Source organism: Vanellus vanellus (genome assembly GCF_965231255.1).
Source record: "Vanellus vanellus genome assembly, chromosome: 13".
NCBI classification, from domain to species: domain Eukaryota; kingdom Metazoa; phylum Chordata; class Aves; order Charadriiformes; family Charadriidae; genus Vanellus; species Vanellus vanellus.
In genome coordinates, this window is record NC_138918.1 from 18037441 (window position 1) to 18056964 (window position 19524).

Below are 19524 nucleotides of genomic sequence, written 5' to 3' on the forward strand. Positions count from 1 at the left end.
CTGCTGCTGCTTGCTGCAGCACAGAGGCCAAAAGATTCTGGTTGTTGCTCTTTGAGTGGAAAAGTGTCTTTCTGACTCAACCTTTCCATAAGCATGAAGAATTTGCTTTGCTGTGTAACAAAGTGAGGTTATGTTTTGCTGGAAGAAGTGCAATTTTATCTCAGAAGTTCTTCAGGTGATTTAAAAAAAAAAAAAGAGAAAAAAATAGAGACAAGAAGAGTATTTGGTTAATTATTAAAGTTGATATGGAGAGAGATGCACTGTAGGCTTTTGTTTTTAATTTCACTGTTACTTTTAGTGCATTTAAAGTACAAAGAGCCAATGCACTGTATGGTTTACATATTGTTTGATTGGCATAAACCTTAAAGCTCACAGTATTGCTTATTGGGAAGTGGAGGAGATGGAAGAGAAAGCAGGTCTGTGAATACACTCCAACAAATTTGTCTTCTGTGCAGCAACTGTCAGGTGTAGTATTTTTATAAATATGTAACAGTACCAGAGAAATTGAAATAGGACTAAATGGTAATAGTAAATAAATGGTCTCTGTTGCAAGGGATGCTGGCCTGATCCAGGTTAATCAAAACAGGAGAAAGAAAGGAAACAATTTTGGATGTCTCAGGAAAAACAAACTCAGAAGCAGTTTCTCCTGGGGTGGTATTGGAGCACAGCCACCTAAAATATTGTTAGGAAGTCACCATGGCTTCTGCAATTGTGTTGTTCTTTCCATGCTACATGTGATGTTCGAGCTGCCTCATTTGGTGTAAGCAAATTTTTTTTTCCTATTAGAAATTTATTTAGACTTTTTCTTTCTTTGATTGTTGCATGCTAGTTTCCAAAGTTGTTGAGTGATCAGAGCAAGGTCAGTGAAATTGGCGAATATAAGGTTCTACCCCTCTGCTCAGTGTTTTAAAATCAATCAAGTGTCCTTTTGCAGGCAACATGCCAGAGGTACTTATCATTTGATGTGAGTTGATGAATATTTGCCGTTGGGCTGCAAAGATTGCTCAAAACTTGGTGCTGACGGGGGTGAGTAATCCCAGTCAGCCAGATTGACTAGTACATTGGCAATGGGGCCAAAGAGCAGACCGTCTTCAGTTTGTGGCTTCGCAGCACTGCAAAGTGAAATGAAGATAACTGTCTCCTTTTAAAATTATATACTTTGTGACTACAAGTGAAGAATATTACTGAGCTTGGGCCTACCCTGAGGGCCATTCATGGATGTGGAGGACTGTGATACAATTTGCCTCAATTATCTGTTACCAGGGCCTTGCTATTGAGTTATAGGCGACTCAGTTACTGGGAAAACATGAGTCCCTTAAGTGAGGGATGGGAAGTGGCTATTTGAATCAAAAAACAGTTATGGGATAGTTAGAGCTAAAATTGGACTGTGCCACTTGAAATGAGTATTCCACTGAAATTGCTGGAACTAAGGAGCAGTGTGAGCAAGAAGAATTAGTGCCGTTCTTTTAATAGGGTGGTTATATTATACAGCTTTAACTGTCAATGTGGGAATTTCTTTTACAAGAGATAAGGATTTAATACCGAACCTGATTTTTTCATTTACAGGCATCAACTTATCACCATATTCAAGAAATAATGGTACAGTTATTACGCACTGTGAACCGAACTGTTATTACAATGGGACGAGATGATCCCTTAATTGTGAGTAATATTTTAATGTATTTTTAATGCTTTGAAAGTCATTTTATAGTTATCCTGAAAAAATGCTTTACTTTCATTCAACTGTGCCATGGTAGTGTCCTTTGAAGTGTAGTTGAATACTGTGAGATTTGTATGTTCTTTCAAAAACTGAACATTAAATATAAAGTTAATTGCTGTTTGCAAAAAGAAGAACATTTTTACAAACCTACATAAAGGACACACTTTAAGACACTGAAAATAGTGTTTCTACTAATCTAAAGTGAAGTGTCTGAGTAAAACTAAAAAAAAAAAGCTATTCTGAACAGCTTATACAAAATAATGGGTGGATGCTCTGTTTCTCCCAATTTTTCCATGTGCTGTACTCTTTTGTGGGTTAGAGTTGCTATGGAACAGCTGCCATTCCTGGCTTTGTTTCTGGAGGTGGAAGATGATTCCCTCTGCTCACAGGGAAAATACCTGGTGATACGCTGGCACAGAGCGCTCACCTGAGTTTTTTCTGGAAATTCCATGGTTTGAGAGTTATATTGAAAGACAGATTCTGCAATTTATTCCGATTTAAGTACATATCCTGTGAGTCTTCCTCTTGATTAAGACTATTTGTGAGAATGCACACGGGTTGTGTTTCAGCAGGAATTATGGAATTTGCTCTTCAGCTTAAGAAGAGTGCGCTTAAGATGTATATTAATTGTTAGTCTTTGGAGATTTACATTATTCTGCAAAATCATGAGCAGCATTTACTTCATGGTTTTGGCCACCAGAGGTACATTGCTTGTTTTTAAAATGTACTGTTTCCTTGTTCATTTCTGTTTGAAAACCAAAATAACAGTTTTAGATCATCGCCAGTCAGAGCATGCATGTCTCCTAATGATTAGTCTCCTAATAATTGAGTTCTTCAGAGGAGATATTTGGCAATGGTTGCTTCAGACTCCCTGGCGGTAGTTCTGCAAGTTTGAGAAATCATATCATTAGCTGTTTATCAGGACTTCAGTCTGCTGTTATTCTGCGTGTAACCCTGTGGCGTGTATGCAGGGGCGTAACAGGAAGAGGTTTTAAATGAAGACCCAGTGAAACCTTTCCGTTCTCTGCAGTGTTTGAAAATGTTTTCTGTACTTGCAAATAAAGCATCATATGAGTGTCGTGGATGATGTAATCAATCTATTAAGGAGTATGTCTGGATACCATAAACAGTCAACAAAGAAGCAAGATGAAACTGTAATAAAACTGCAAAAAGGATCCTTATCATTAGGAAACATTAGGAATAGGAAATCAATAGGGAACAAGCTGGTTACAGTCAATTGAAATGGCTCCGAAAATCTGTTTTCTTTTTGGTTTGTTTTTTTTGTTTTTTTTTTTTCCTCTCATCTACTGGAATTTGTTCAGCTGTTCTTACGTGAAAAGATCAAATCTGGTGTGAATTTTGATATCCAGAGGTCTATATGCTAATAACTCTCATAGGCACTTATGTATATGTGTATATTGGGTATTTTAGAGGTTTTTCAAAGCAGAATCCTGATAAATTACAAAGAATTTTCTAGACCTGAGGCAAGATCTCTCAACAGAGTAATCTTTTACATGTGAAGAAATTGTCTGTGACGAACGAAATAGTTTTTTGCATTCAGAAAGAACTGGCAAAATAAGCTCGTTACATGCTCTGTCTACTGCCTTTAGTTCACTCAGTTAATTTGTAGGTTTGCTTTAAAAGCTCTTGAGGGAGCCAAACTTGTTGAAAGCCTGAATGCTTAATCTTTTAAAAATGAAGTAGATAGTCAGGAATTATGGCCTTCTGCAGAATGCGTGGGTGAGCTGAACTTGCTAAAAGTATGGTGAACTCTGCAAGGACAGGTGGGACATATGGAATAGCTGCAGTCAGACTATGATGTCGTATAGATATGAGTGACATTTCAAATTGGACTACATCTGTTATTTACTTCCAGGAGAACAGAAGGTTGCTATTTAGATTCTTAAATCTGTTACTATGTTTCTGAATATTGTAAGTATTTTTATCTTCTGCTGTATAATTTTCTAGAATTTGAAAATGGTGTGGAAAACAACGCTAATACTGTGGTTACAAAACAATGGTTACAGCTTACAAGACCTGTAATTCCTTCCATGTTTAAATGTCTTGCACCTGATAGAGTACTGGATTTTATTTACCTTAATTTTTTTTTGCTTCCTGGCAGGGATAAGCAGGTTAATGTTTATATTTGGGTCTCCTTTTCACAGTCTTCTAGCTTGTTGGCAGAGGAGGAGTTAAAAGGATTTTGGGTTAAAGTTGCCTTTATCTTTTCTTGCTACAATGCCAGTTGAATCTAGGGGAAGGTGCTGCCTTGTCCTCAGCTGTTAGCAGCGTGCTGTGAGCTTTGTACATGTAATTACTGGAAACAGGCTAAGAAGGATGTAATCCCTTCTGGAGAAGGTATTGGTGATGGAAAAGTAATTTGGTTCTCTGCAACTAATGCAGAGAAGTCTTACTTAAATGCCACTCTTGCCTTCATTATGGTGTTTTGGCAGTTGAAGGCTTTAACAGCTGCTTGTTTATTTTCACTTAATAAAAAAAAAAGCCTTAACTGTTTATAGTTGTAGAATTGCTTCTTGTTTATAGTTGTAGAAGTGCTTCTTTGTTAGTTAACCAAAAATATCATAAATTCACCATATGCACTTGAAGCTTTCCTTTGCTACTCCCAAAGTTGATTTTGTTCACAGTGTCAGTTTAGCATGATGAAAAGAGTGTAGTAATGCTACACAGAAAAGTTTTTAGGCGATATTTGTATAAGATATTCTACAAATTAAGACTTTGCTGAAAAGAAAACAGTGTTCCTTGTTAACCAAAGCTACTCTAGATAGCATACTTTTGCAAAAATCAATACTCTTTGGGGAATAATGACCAGAGAAACCATTTTACAGAGCTGCTGTGGTTGGAGAATATGGTATAGTCAAATATACACATGGTCTAGCTAAAAGTTACAGCTTTTTTATTCAGTATTCAAATTGAAATCTTTTCAAAAAACTGGAAAGCTGCAGAATGATTCCGTGAAAGACCTGTTTGTTCATTTCCCATTCATTTTCATTTTCTAAAGAACAATTGTTCAATTCCTTTATAATTTGTTGTTTGTTATTAATTGACTCCTGAAACCTAAGAAAAATATCTCATTTTATTGCAAAAGATAACATCACATTTAAAGGACCTAGAAGTTTACAAAACGTACAGTAGGTAATACATTTCATTAGGAAGTTGTTTTGTATCTAAGCTAGCATAATTACGAAGTATTGTGACTTTTTCGAAAGAGCTGTAGTGCATGAAACTAAAAAAGCTCTACATGAACTGCTGTTAAATGTCAGAGAGAAATCAGTATTTTATTCATACTTTCTGAATGTTTAAAGAAAGTTAGGCTGACTCCTTAAATCAGCAACTTCAAATACAGTAATTTTGGAATATGCTATGTTCCGTGCAAGGTTTTAAAAATAACATATTGTAGTTGTCATTTAAATATGTCTTTTAGAGAAGACTACAGTATTTTGTATGTAAGTACTGTCAAGTAGCTGTGGATTTGGGGTTTTTTGTTCTTGGTTTGGGGTTTTTGTGTTTTTTGTTTTTTGTTTTTTGTTTTTTTTTAATTTTATGTAAGAGCATGTTTGTATGTATTTCTAACATTTATTTCCTATTCTGGGAGCTGGTCTTAGGCATTGCACCATAATTTTCTAAATCAGGAAAATTTTTGTAGCCAGCACTACTATCGTCTAACAATCTACCATTTCTATTGCTTTTCTGATCTTGACACCATAAATTGCATAGTGTGTCTGGTAATTCTTTTATTTCCTATATGAATTAATAATTAATTACTAAAATATTTTTAAAATATTAAAAAACCCAATACTTGCATATTACATTTTCACATACTTTAGATACTCCAGTTATTTGTTAAAAATCTATTAATTTTTAGTTATTTTGTGTTGCTAGAATATAAATTTCTATGTTAAATCTAAACAAAACATATAGCAACTAAGCAGTCTTACCCTCTTGCTGTGGCTGCTGCATGCCATGGCCGACATTTTCCCACTGTTAATTTGTAATGTAACAAATAGCCTTTTGCTCCAATGTTGTTGTTAAAATTTTATGTAGAAGGCTTATTGTGTCTGACGTACTGTGCAGAAGACTCAGTATAAGTTCTTGCATTTACTAGGTACAGTTTTATTGTGAAGCTGATGCTTATTCTTTGGTAGGAAAAAATTACTTTGGGCATACTTTTACTTATTTTTCAGTTAAGTTATTGCCTGTTTTTGTTCTTGGTAGTCTGAGCCTCTGCAAGAAGAATGAGGGAGTTCTGTCTGTGTTTCAGATAAGCCTTTTGTTTGGACGATAAGCATATGTTTTTGAACTCAGCTGGCTATTGCTACTAATGCTGACTCAAAAAAATTGCTTTTGTTGTACTGAAGTCAAGAACTTTAGGAGCGACTTTTCTGAAGGACAGTGCTTTAGCAGAACTGCAATTTCATATTTTCTTTCAAGGAAAACAGATGTCACAAAGGGGCGAATTTTAAAACACTGAACAGAGGGTAGGCTGAAAGACAACTGAATGTTCTTAAATTGCAGCATTGGAAGCTGAGTGTCGGTTGGCCTAGATACCTTAAGTGTTTCCCTACTGCTGTGTGTGCATATGTTAAAAAGAGAATTTCATATCCATATATGGATAATCTGTACTTTACTGATTGAGAAAGAACTGAAAAACAACCAACTGAGGAATAAAGAAAACAAATGCTAATCTTGACTGGGAGATTAAGGATTAAAAATTGTCTACAATTCAGAATTCCATCAAGATCAGACATTAAAATATAAAACTTGTAAACACTTAAATCAGTATATTTCAGTGTTTTAGAAGTATTGATGCTTGTTCAGGTCATAAGAAAGGCTTAGAGCCTTACTTGCAACTATCTTTGGACTTTCTTAAACTACATAGAGTATTTCTGGTCTTGTGTAGTTTTACTGACCCCAGGAATTGATTTGTGCTATGGGGTGAACCAGAATACTGTATTTTGTTTAAATTGAATAACCTGGGTCCTTTGAAAATGTATTGAAGGCATCATGTTCATTATGTATGCAAACCCAAAATCAGACATCTTAAAATGAGCTTTTTTTTGGTGCTTATTAACAAAAAGAAAGATAAAAAGGTTGCTTTCGTATAACAACAAAGTATTGCAAATCAGTCCATTACAGAAAAAAAATTACTGGTTCTGCTAGTGTTAATGCTTGTTGGTATTGCTTATTATACTTCTACCACAGAGGATATTAGTCTTAAAATGTTATTTTACTACACAGAAACATTTACACACTAAATCCTTCAGTATATCAGTTAGAGACTAATGCAAACTAGGAACGCTGTTGGCATATCAGCATGAGCAGCATGTGTATTTGAGTGTAATATAATGACATGTTCTGATGTAATAATTTAATTCTTACCTTTGTTATACTCACAAATTATTATTGAAGAGCTTTTCTGTCTCACTAAAGGCATCCTTTTTGCTAGTAAAAATTCTAAATTAATGCTAATTTTGTGCATGGTGTTTCCCTACTGGCTGAACTTAACATGAAAATGTTTTCTAAAACTCTAAGTCCTTTAGAATTTTGATAAATTAAGCCATGTCACATAGCATACTTTCTTCTAAATGAAGACTAGTTTTATCAAAAAAAACTTAGTTCTTCCAGACAAAATTCTTCTGTGCAAAATTGTTTTTAATGTGTTTTCAAATGTGTAATTAACCCTAAGAATTCAAGGAACACAGAAGTTTACAAAAAGTGCACAGACGTTTTTAACTAACATTGCACAATAAATACAATATGATTTAGAAAAATAGGATCCAGGGGTTTAATCTATTGAATAACCTGGAACCATTTGAACTAATTAACCACAGTCACTTCTAAAAAAAGGTCTGCAGTACATTCCACTAAACATAAAATACATTAATTGAGCTTTACAGCGTGCCCTTTAAACTTGCTTTGGAAAACCATTTTCTCTCTGCCCCCTGTATGAAAGGTGACCATGTTTTCATAAGCAACATAATAGTATCATCAAACCTAAATTAGGTTACAATGACATACCCTGTGCTCGCTGTTAACTCGACTATTTTTGAAGGAAAGAAATAGCTGCATTGACATCTGATAAAATCTTTTCAGCATATACTTTTTTTTATATAATACAGATAAGTTCATTAAATATTATTTTTTTTGATCAATTTTGCATCATGTATCAACTTACTTAAATCTTAAGGCCAAAAATCCACGTCTTGGGATATTTTGGTGTACTGATACAGGTCTTAAAGAGACAAATCAGGCCACTGGTTTAGCAAGACAGTAGCCAAAGTGTTTTTTCCCCTCTATTGAGTAGCTGTGTGATGACATCTGAGGCATTGTGTCCAGCTCTTTTGGCTTCCAAGTGAAAGAAAGACATCAACTTACTGGAGGGAGACCACCAAGATGACTGTGGGCTGCAGCATGTAACATGTGAAGAGAGACAGTGAAAACTGGATTTGTTCAGTCTTTAAGAAGTGAAGGCTTAGGAGAGAGGTCTTATTATCTGTCGAGTTCTTCTTGAAGGTGTATTTAGATAGGGCAAGATGTAATGGATGCAATTAGAACATAGGAAATTCAGGTCAGATGTTCAGGAAAAAATTTGGAACAGCTTGCCCCAAGGGGTTATGGATTCCTGTCTTGGAACATCCTTAAAACTAAATTCAACTAATTGGACCTTACTTGAGTAGGGAGTTAATACTAGAATTACCGAGATATTCTCTTGTTTTATGATTCTATGATTCCTTTCAGAGAAATCTGTTAAATGGCTGAAATTTCTAAATGGTTGCTTTTTAAATTGAACCAATAAAAGGACAGAATAAAACTGAATATTGTTTTTTTTGTTGTTGTTGAATGTTAGATGACTGCAACAAAAATATTTCAGTATGGATGTGAAATAATTTTAACTTGTCTCCTTTGAGGAGAGAATTGTTTGAACAATGTAGATTGCCCTGAATTTGTTCTTCATTAAGTCATCTGTTTAAAAATCAAGAAGTTCTTTCTTTTTAGTCCATGTTCCTTATAAATAGGAAATCAACACTGTATGACACACCATTGTTTTTTAAAGTAGACATTTAAACCATATTGTTGGAAAGTGGAGAAAAAAAAGTCTTTACAAAGCGTATGAAAGTGTCCTTGGAAAAAATGAGAAAGCTTCTTTTTGAAAGAAACGATTTCTTCATGCGCCTTTTAATCAGTGAGATGATTTCAGTAAATTCAATTCTTTTGATTTTTCAGGTACTCTAATTAAATGTTCTTTAGCTTTGTGATTTCGTAATAGCACCTTTTCAGGTGTGTGCTCTCAAACCTCTTTCTGTTCCTGTGTCTTTTGAAATGTAAAAGGATCCCTAAGGAAGTCAAATCCACCAGAAGCATTTTCTCTTCACTTTTTTTGTTTTTCTTCTTAACTCCTTTTTCTCGGGAGCTGGATGATCAGATGGTAGCTTCTGAGGTGAAGCTGAAGCTGGATTTTGCTCTGCGTGATCCAGCATTTTCAAAATCTGATGAAATCTTCCTTCTTGTTGTCTGAAGTCATATTCTACGCTATGGAAAAATAAAGACATTTAAGCTAGTAAGTGAGAAATTCCCTCTTTAAAAAACATGTGGAAAGGATGCTTCCCTCAGAATAATTTGGCATTTTTTGGTATTAGAGCCTTCTTAAAACACAAGGTTATAGGATTCTGCTTTGAAAATAAATTCATCGCTTAATCTTTTCTGAGGGGAAACCTTTTTGTTTATATGAGTTAAGAACTCCAGCATTGCACCCAGAACAATGGGACAAAAATTAAGGGAGAAAAAATGGAAATGTACTAGGATGACATTTCAACACATTTTATTCAATCATCAGATTTTGATACTGTAATCTAACTCAGTCAAATGCCTGGCATGAATTCAAAACTCTCACGTGCTTAACTTTGTTAAATGTGAATGTCTCCTGCTAGGAGACCTGCTAGGACTAAAAATATATGAAATTAAGCAAATATGTAAGTCTTTGAGATAAGTGGTACTAGTTAACAGGAAAGTAGAATGTAACTAATTTTCTCCGTTGAAACCCATAATTATTATTCATGTCAAAGGAGAGCAAAGATGTTAATTAGATAAGAGCAGATGTGTGCACAGAAATAAACGTAAGGTTCAAAAGCATCGATGTGGTCAGTGATTATGCAGTGTGATGCAACCAGTACAGTTAAACAAAAACAAACCAACCAGAAAAAAAAGATGCAGTGCTCTATGGTTTGGTGGTTTTTTGGTTTTTTTGTTTTTTTCTCAACCATCTTTTCTGGGCAGGAGAGTGGGAGTTGTAGCGGCTATGTCTGCTGTGGAGGTTTTAGCAGTTGGAGGGGAGAGTGGAAAGGAGCTGGTTGTATTTTCCATAATTCAAGCTCGTTGGGATGAAAAAGGCATCTTCAGAGGGATGTTGGGGATGTTGGGATGTTGCATTAAGACCCTGAACCCGAGTTGGCCACTGAGTAGAAGAAATCTGTAAAATTAGTAAATATGCATATCTTTTGAACGCTATTAATTGTGAGTATTTGTATGTATATAGAAATCCATAAACGTTGTTGAATAATATGTTAAAATGAACTAGAAGCTTATTTCCATTATAATTAATATGATTTGGGGCTTTTAATGAAATAAAGTACCTCAATGGGCAAAACCAAAGCAATAGAATTATTCTGATTTAGAAGAACCGGGGAGGGATCACTGGACAAGAAGCAATACATAATAAACGTGTAAGAAGCGGAAGAAAGTGATATAAATGACAAATTTGATCAGTGCCTCTTCAATTTTATGGCTTATTGCTAAAACTGCAACTAATGCTTTTCAGTAGTCATAGATCACAAGCGCTGGAGAATGAAACGTTCAGTTTATAGCATACGTAAGGATAGCATCTGCTTATGTTCCTTTTTTCTTCCTTACTTCAAAGTTTCTAATTTAAAGTTGGAGAGATCATTTCTGGAGCCCTCGGCACAGGAAAAACCTGTTGGAGCGTGTCCAGAGGAGGGCCACGGAAATGATCTGAGGGCTGGAGCCGCTCTTCTATGAAGACAGGCTGAGAGAGTTGAGGTTGTTCAGTCTGGAGAAAGGAGGGCTCCGGGGAGACACTATAGCCCCTTCCAGTACCTGAAAGGGCCGGCAAAGATGGGGGCAAACTGGTTAGCAGGGCCTGTTTCGATAGGACAAGAGGAAATGGTTTTGAACTAAAAGAGGGTAGATTTAGACTAGATATAAGGAAGAAATTTTTTTTTTACAGTTAGAGTAGTGAAACATTGGTCCAGGTTGCCCAGAGAGGTGGCAGATGTGCCATCCTTGGCAACATCCCAGGTCAGGCTAGCCGGGGCTCTGAGCAACCTGATCTAGTTGAAGATGTCCCTGCTCGTTGCAGGGGGTTTGGACTAGGTGACCTTTAAAAGGTCCTTCCAACCCAAACTACTGTATTATCTCTAGCGGCAAGAGGTCAATTCAGTCCTCATTTAGTACTGTCCATTGTATTCTGAGATAATGGTTTGTTTTCAGTTGCTACTTGCATTTGTTTAGTATAATACAAACATCTGTCTTACAGTATCTAGATTGATAAGTTCCAATTCATCTCACATAAACCTGCTGGATGGTTAATTAAGCTAAACTTATAGCCACTGTATACCCGGTCACTGTTAGACCAAAAAGCTCTTTATTGCTTTTTACTGGTCTGTGTAATCCACACTTGGATTGATATGAGATTAGTGTATTGTATGTAGTGACTCGGGCACTGCTTAAAATGTGCATGATAAAGATGAGTCATTGCCAGTAACCTAACATTCTGCTTGTACAGTGTTTGAATCACCAATGAGTTTACGTTCTTTAGCAGGACAATGGGGAGCAAGATGAAACACTGGATTCTATAACGGTGATGCTACGTTAGTGGGGAAAAATACATGCATGGATCTTTTAGGCTGCATAAAACACAGGAATTGCATGGGTTTGTCTAGAGCGAAAACTGGTAACAATTACTTCTTTCAGAATGTTGTCTAACTAATGTGTTATGAACTTCAAATATTAGTTACTCAGAATGCTTTTTTCGTAACCACATCTTGTGGAAAATCTCTGTAAAGTGAAAGCTCTTATGTTTCCTTGCTGTCTCCTGTTCTGTCTCTTAGAACTAGAAACTCTTTAGAGGAACTGTGTTCTCTTGTATGTATTCTACTAATCATTGCACTGTAAGACTCCAGGCACCATTATTATTATAAACTACCTACTAAATAAAAAAGGCACATCAATGTTTTGTTACTTCCTACATTCTTTCCAACAAATACTTGTGCTTGTTGCTCAGGATCTTTCCTGTATTGAAACTGTGTAAACTAAAACCACAGAGTAAGCATCATAGTTTATTCTTCTGAAGAGAAAAGGCATCCTGTGGGAAAGCATAGTTTGAACATAAATTCTAGAGAGTGACCTCTTTTCCTGTATAGTCCAATAAAAATGCACAGAGATTGTTTGTTTGGAGACAATGACCAAGTAAAGGAAATCTGTTTTGTCCTGGATCTTCCTTTTTATACAGATTCAGTCTATGCTTTTTGATAAGTTGTGTAACTTCCAGGAGTATCCAGTGGACTATGGAGAAGGCTAACAACTTTGTCTCACAGGAGTTGTGGTGTTTAAGGTGAGACACATCAATTACTTTGAGATTTCATTGGCAGAGGTTTAGGACACCAGCACTCGACTGAGTTTTATGTTGAACAATAGGTTCCAATGCTGTGTCCAAGTCTGCCTTTACCTAACAAGCTTATTAAGTTCTTCCATAAATTTGGCTTATGTAGAAAATCTGGTGTGAAAAACTCTTCCATGTGGATATAGCCTATTCATTATAGCCATAAAAAAGTCATAGCACTTACAAACTGACAAAGCTAATGGCCTACAATATTCTTTTAAATAAAGGAAAAGTTTTCAACCTAAAAGAGAAATTCTTCTAGCCTTTACTTTTGTAAATGTAAACACGTTTAAGTATCTGAAACCTCTGGAATACTAATACGTGTGAATATCTTTGAAGGGATAAAAAAATTCTAGGAGATGTTTCAAATCAACTTCTCCTTAATTTTGCAGCATAATGTCGAACTTCAGTATCTGATCTTGATAATATATGACTGAAAAGTTTGTTTTCCACTGGCCTTTTTAAAAAGAAAAACAACCAAACTTTAAAACAGTACAATGCATCAGAAATGTGATATGTATAGCAAGGAAAATGAGCATGTAATTTAATTAGCTCATCAGCTGCAAAATCCTTTAAGTTCAGTGTCCCTAACAAAAAACAGAAAGGATTGAAGTAGCAGTATTATAATTTCTCCACTGCCTTTGGTTTGAATACATATTCTCTACCTCCCTAAATGAGGCCTAAGGTGCCACGCATACATTTTGACCGTGCACTCATTTTTCTTTTCCTTCTCTTAAGTCTGCGGTGTATTGCAGCACTTGTAAGGAGCTAAAATGGCAAAGTGTGAGCTCCAGCTCTGATTATGCTGCATTTGTGCAATATGTTACTTAAAATTCTATGAAGAGCCCAATGAATCTTACAGAATCAAATAACTGAAGATGTGTGTTTTCTGCCTCATAACTGAGGTTGTAGAGGTTAGATAACATGTTTATAAATTGGGGGAAGCCCTATGAAGTCCCTTGCTAAGTGGTCAGCTGTATGTGTAGTATAACCCAGACTTTGTACCCGCTGGCTTTTGGGGGAATGTCTGGCAAGCTGAAGGCTGTTACAGCATGTTTGTATAGACATAGCATCCGAAATATGTGCAGCTTCCAGAACACAGTACTACAAAGCTTTTGGTCATAAGGGTTTAACATAAACTGTGGTTTAATTTTGGAGCAACTTACACTCAAATTGCGTGCTCTCAAAATAATAACAAATAAACATTTACTGAAGGGGGAAGTGTGGGAGTTTTGTTTTTGTTTTGCACATAAACATGAACTGTAGCTATAGCTTTCTGGCATGTGGAGAATTGAGTGTTTATCTTCTCCAAGATCTAAATTTATTACAGAAATCCTAGCTTTAAAAATATCACACAGAAAGGGAATTTCATCATCAGAAATGGCATCAAAGGTTTTCAAAGCATGCTAGTAATAATAATAATAATAATAATAATAATAATAATAATGCCGTGAAACATTAGTGGGAAACTTCTATTTGAATTCTCAGAAGTACAGTACCTCTTTCCGATAACACCAATATTAATTGTTTTCTGCTTGGGAAAACAAACAAACTCCATCAGACATACCCCTTGGTCTTTTGTTAAAAACTGATTAATAATAATTGAGACCTTTCATAGCTGTGAGCAAAACATTGAGGTATATAGACAATACAAAATTGTGTGGAGGAGTGAAGTACCTGTAAATGATACATGCGGTGTTCTGACAGGTGCTGCAGTTGTTGAGGTCTTGACCAGTGTGATAGAAGTTACGCCTGCAATAGATGATAGTTCATGTAATGCCTGTTTATACATGCATTAACAGCTCTTTGAATCTTTCATGAATAAAATGATTTCTGTTCACCACTTCTATTATCATTACGAAAAATTCTAGTGTCAAATTCTAAATTAGAATGTTGCTTGAAAAAACCCAAACCCTATGTTGATTTATTGTCTTGCATCTTTCCCACTTCATGCTGTTAAGATTCTGGTTGTTGGTTCTTGCGCGAATACTTGTTATGAAAACACTTAGACATGCAACTACTTCTTATAAACACACTTTTTTTTCAAATATTTGAAGTTTTCAAATATTTTCAAGTTTATTTATTTATTTCCAATATTTTCAAGTTTTTTTTTTTCAGGTACTTGAATATCCATGCTTTTGGTGAATTAGTCTGATCTCTACCTTTATGCTTTCCATTCTTTCCCCTTTTCATGTTTTCTTACTTGAGTATAAACAAGTCAGATTTTTACTGCTCATAGCATGCAAAGTTGAAGTACTGAGAAAACAAGAGAAGTGACTTTCATACTTAACACCAACTAGAGTTGAATTATTTTTACGATGGAGAGATCTGTAGTAGATACAGTTTGAGGTGCGTTGCTCATTACATCTGAAGGATGCCTAACACTTATATTTAACGAGTTTTATTTGAATTAGGGGAATTCAGTTGGTACTGAAATAATTTTGAGTGCTTTTGGGATTGAAGCGGAGGTTCGTCACATGCATTGTTGCGCTACCTCCACAAGTACTCGAAATGCTCAGTTTTACTGCTAGATGATTCTAGCGAAGTGGATTGAAGATTATCATTGAATCTCAATGTGAAACTTAAAGATACTTGGGAAAATTTTTGTTCTTGACCATGTGGTAACTGAAAAGAAATAGACTATAAATATTGCTGAATAATCTGACAGTGCTTCACTGAAGTATTTTCATGCTAACAGCCAGATGGACATTACTGGTTAATGTTTCCTGATAAAAAAGATAATCTGTACAGAGTGAAATTACATGTTAACTTCATTTATATTATTTTATTTTTTTTTAATGAGTGTAAATTCATATTTGGAGTGCGAGTTGGAGAATTATTCATCAGAAATGCAAGAAGGTAATTTCAAGTTCTAGATAAAATACTTTGAGAAAGAAAGAATTCTTCAGTAGAGATTTATTTTTCTTCAGAACTTGTAAGAAAATTGGGGCCTATAAAACTGTGGCTTCAATTAGTTATATCCTGACATTTTTTGCACAGCCACACAAACCTTTTCTGTCCACCTGGGAACAAGTGCAAAGAGCTGGTGCTGAGTCACCTGAGCAAGTCAGTGTCATGGTCTGTGCTGCTTCTGTGCAATGGAACCTACACAAAAATCTCAATGCAGTCGTCTTTTTGTAATGTTTGCAGAGTTTGTGTAAATGTGGAAGATTATCAGAGTTATTCCTTAATTGTAGTCAGTAAGTACTATTGATACACATGATCTGATTTTAAAATGAAGGATGCAGTTTTACACACAAACGAGTTGTGCATAAATGATTATTCTAGATGCCTAAGCTAGCTGGGCTAGTATGATAGCATAGACTTCATGTTGTTTTATCTTTAAAAAAGTAAAGTAAAATGGAACCTTTATTCTCTTGATACTTAGATTTATCTGTGGGTTTTTTGAAGACAAAAATTATTTGATGAGTGTACTACATTATCATAGAACAGAACTTTAAAATGTATCCTAGATGCATTTGCTGTAAGTAGGAGCTGCTGTTAATGGTTTGGAAAGCATATTTTAGGATATTCTAAAACCTGTTTAAGCATAGAAATATTTAAAATTCTATTTTAACCTTGTCCTACAAAAGTTTCCAATCCCAAAACATTAATTGCATTTACATTATTATTATTATTTATAATGCATAAATAAGTTGCATAAATAGTGCTTAAAGCCTTGGGTAATAGTCACTATGAGACCACACTAAAAATAAATACAGGGCATGCATTTTTATGATAGTGCAGAAAGCAGTCATTCTAAAATCTGAGATTCCAAAGTGAGTTCTTGCCAACAGTCTTCACCTGCTATAGGTTCATAGTTTTAATCCCTTTTAAGCACCTACCTCCACCTCCTGTGTAATCTTCCTGACATATTGAAGCTCTTGAAGTTTACTGGCATTGTTTCTTTTCCTATTCTTAAGGCGTTCCCTTTAAGCAGCTATGTTGTTTGTGGTATCATGAAATGTAAGTAGCAGTGTGGTCCCCAAATATCTGCAGGTACTATGCTTTAGCCACTAATACTTTTTTGCTTATGAAGACAGTAATAATTTATTGAACAGAAGCATGTTTTGGCTGATATAAACTGTTTAAGCACGTGCACTGCTTTAGCACTAAATGCATATCTGACCTTGCTAGTTGTTAGTTGCTAGAGATAGTTGGCTTGCCGTAGGATTCTGCTGTACTCTGTTAGAACATTAGACTGTTGGGTTTTGTTGTCCTACCGCATACAGATTTTAGCTAGATGGAGACTGCCAACTCTCAGATGTCAGTGGCTTTGTGTCTGACACCATAAATCTAAATAAAAAAGGGAGTTAATAAACTATGTCTCACTGGGTTGAGTAGTGTCAGCTAAAGCCAAACTATAAAGAAACTTGCTTCTCTGCCGAGGCCCAAATACTAGAAAAGGGGCATAAAATACCCTTTTTGCAAACTCATCTTGAAATATTGCAGGAAAGATTTTTTTTTTTTTTTTTTTTCAGTAGCAAAGGTTAAAAGAATGCTAACATCTGCTTTACACTTCTGATGAATTACTAATATTAAAATGCACCATACCCTTCAGTAAGGGCTCTGGATTTTTCCAGGTCTTGGATTACATTCAAAAGGACTTTAATCTTCTCCTGGTTCGACTGCAAGGATTCCTCTACAGACTGCAGCCTGCCTTGTAGGGCACAGAGTTCGCCATGTGCCAAATGAATTTGATTGATTTCACTAATCTCTTTGTTGGTTTGTGGTTTTATTTCATTCCTTGGCAGATAAGACTTTATCTGAAATCCTTCTAAACAGCTGTTACACTGGGAAACATCTGACTGGGTAGAATTTTTCTCGATTTCAGTATTACATGACAGAATAGATTTTGATGCGTTACTGCTGGTCAGTGACATTATTATGTGATCATCATTTGTTAATGTCACACAGCTGGAATCTGTTTTGTGCTCTCCTGCCTCTTGATAGTCTCTGAGGAAACAAGGAGATGAACTGTGGTTTGATGGAGGTGATAATGGAGTAGTTTCCTTACTGCTTGCATCTTTGCTGGCTACAAGTGACTCAGAATCACTTTTATCTGGTTCACAAGAGTCAGAATGAGGATTACATTCCCTGCAGTTAGCAGAATTGCTTAGACAAGGGTATGCTTTTTCAGAATTAGATGACAACGTGCTGTTTTCATTATTTTCATCGCTATTTATGACAGTAGAAGAATGCAGTGAATTATTTAAATTCATGGTTGCGTCTGGAGCATCCACGGAAACATTGTTGTCTTGTGGAAAACTCACATGTATATATTCAGGCACCTGTGTAGAAACAGTTGTCTTCTCTGATGCTGAGAAATCATCTGAGTGGATGGGTCCATTGCTTTGTGCTTTTGGTCTTTGACTTAACTGACCGTCCACCTCACTATTCCTACATCCATCTTCCAAATGATTAGTTATTCTTAAGTAACAGAGATCAGAAGACATAATGTCTTGTTCTGAAAGATTGCCATTTACTTGGATGGAATTTGCAGGCTCAGTTGGCATTTCTGTTAATGATTTGCTTACTGTCAGCTTTTTCTTTTTAAAAACCGGGAAGTGTTTCCTGAGGCTAGGCGATGTTTGTATGGCAATATTCTGAAGCCCCTTGTGAGCCCTTGGAAAAAGTGGAGATTGATGTAGCAAAAAATTGCTATCCCTAAATATTTCTGGTTTTCTGGTCGTGAATGCTGTATCTTGGGCAGGATTAGTATCCATTTCCATCTTTGTGTTCACACCGTCCTCCTTGAATCGAACTTGCTGAGACTTGGTCCTGCGGTGGTGTGGCTGTCTCATAAAATCAGCTGAATCCAGACTGTTCCTTTTCAATAGCACTGGGCGCATTTTCATGTTTTGCTGGGCCATTGAATCACAATTTAAAGTCTGTAAGTAACGTGTTTCTTTGCGACCCATTTCATTTGTCATTTGAACCGTATGTTAAGATTGTTCCGAAGATGCAAATGAATACCTTACTCCTGAAGGAGCTAAGCTTTTCAGTCTTCGTTTTGTTGTTGTGTATGCTTGTAACTGACATGCTGTCTTCAGGGATGCTCTTTCAAATTGAATTGCTGATTACACCAAACATTAAGACAAGGAAATTAAATATCAAATTTAAGGAAAGACTTCTTGTAGCTAGGGAATGAAGAAAACCTTGTGTTCTGAATCTAACGTGATCTTTGTATTACAAAATCGCAACAGGCCCTTATGCTTACAGTTAACTAATTTAAAGGTGAGGCTGAGTCTATGGCTTTCCTGATGGCTCTTATTTGACAGTCACCTCTCCATTAGTGATCCAGCTTTTTTTATGATGGACCAGTCACATCTGTTTTATTTGCGTGTTATCTAACCAACAAGCATAATAACTTTTGGGGGTATTTTCATTTCTGATGCATAGTTTTACTGATGGAATATATCCATTAATACCAAACTGACTTGCTGTCTTCAAAGAGAGTTTTTCTTCAGCCATCATTTCAATGGTGCAAATGAAATTAATCTTCCCAAACAGTTAAGCAAAATGTAACTACTTCTGACCAGGCAAAAACACAACATCCAGTGGGTTTCAATGGGAGAAGTTACTGCAGTTGTTACTTCAGTTCACGCAAGTACAAGGCCAATCATATCCAAGGGACTGTTTCATTTGGGGAAGTTCTGTAAATACTTTGGCATCAGAAGAGTGGTCCCGGCAGAATAACCAGCAGATGCAGAACAGGAAATGTTTCCTGAAAGTAAAAAGACAACAGTTGTAGGTGAACAAACTGCCATACACTAATTTTCTTCAGCTGCCTCCTAGCAAGTTTTCATCTCCAGTGGTTTTCTAACTTTGACAGTGAGATACTTGTACAGAAACTGAAAAATGTTTTATAATTTTGAAGTGCCTAAAGTTTTCTTCATATGAAATATAAAATACCAAAACCGGATCTGAAATACTCAGAGCAGTAGTTTTCTCTTTGAGCAGTACTCATGGGCAGGCCTGAATCTGGTTCCAAATATAGGACTTAAATCTTCAGATTTGAAAATGGCTATTAAATCTTCTTATGGAGGAGATATCAAAAAACTGAACGATACAAATGTGAGTTCTTAATTTGGAGGCAAGTTAAGCTTCA

General features: G+C 35.7%; 2 protein-coding genes across 2 annotated transcripts in view; one reads left to right on the forward strand and one right to left on the reverse strand.

Moving 5' to 3' along the window:
* DOCK2 (dedicator of cytokinesis 2) overlaps positions 1–19524 on the forward strand; it is a gene marked incomplete at its 5' end in the record, with an annotated part of 219255 nt that overhangs the window by 85522 nt on the left and 114209 nt on the right. Inside the window, one exon of the mRNA XM_082489775.1 lies at positions 1567–1662. Coding sequence (XP_082345901.1) covers positions 1567–1662 — 96 coding nt within the window. The remainder of the gene's footprint in view (positions 1–1566; positions 1663–19524) is intronic.
* INSYN2B (inhibitory synaptic factor family member 2B) lies at positions 9082–18346 on the reverse strand (the record flags this gene model as incomplete). The annotated part of the gene is made up of 3 exons (XM_082489779.1): positions 9082–9268; positions 14091–14165; positions 16968–18346. The coding sequence occupies 3 exons, from the start codon at positions 18344–18346 to the stop codon at positions 9082–9084; spliced, it is 1641 nt and encodes a 546-aa protein (XP_082345905.1).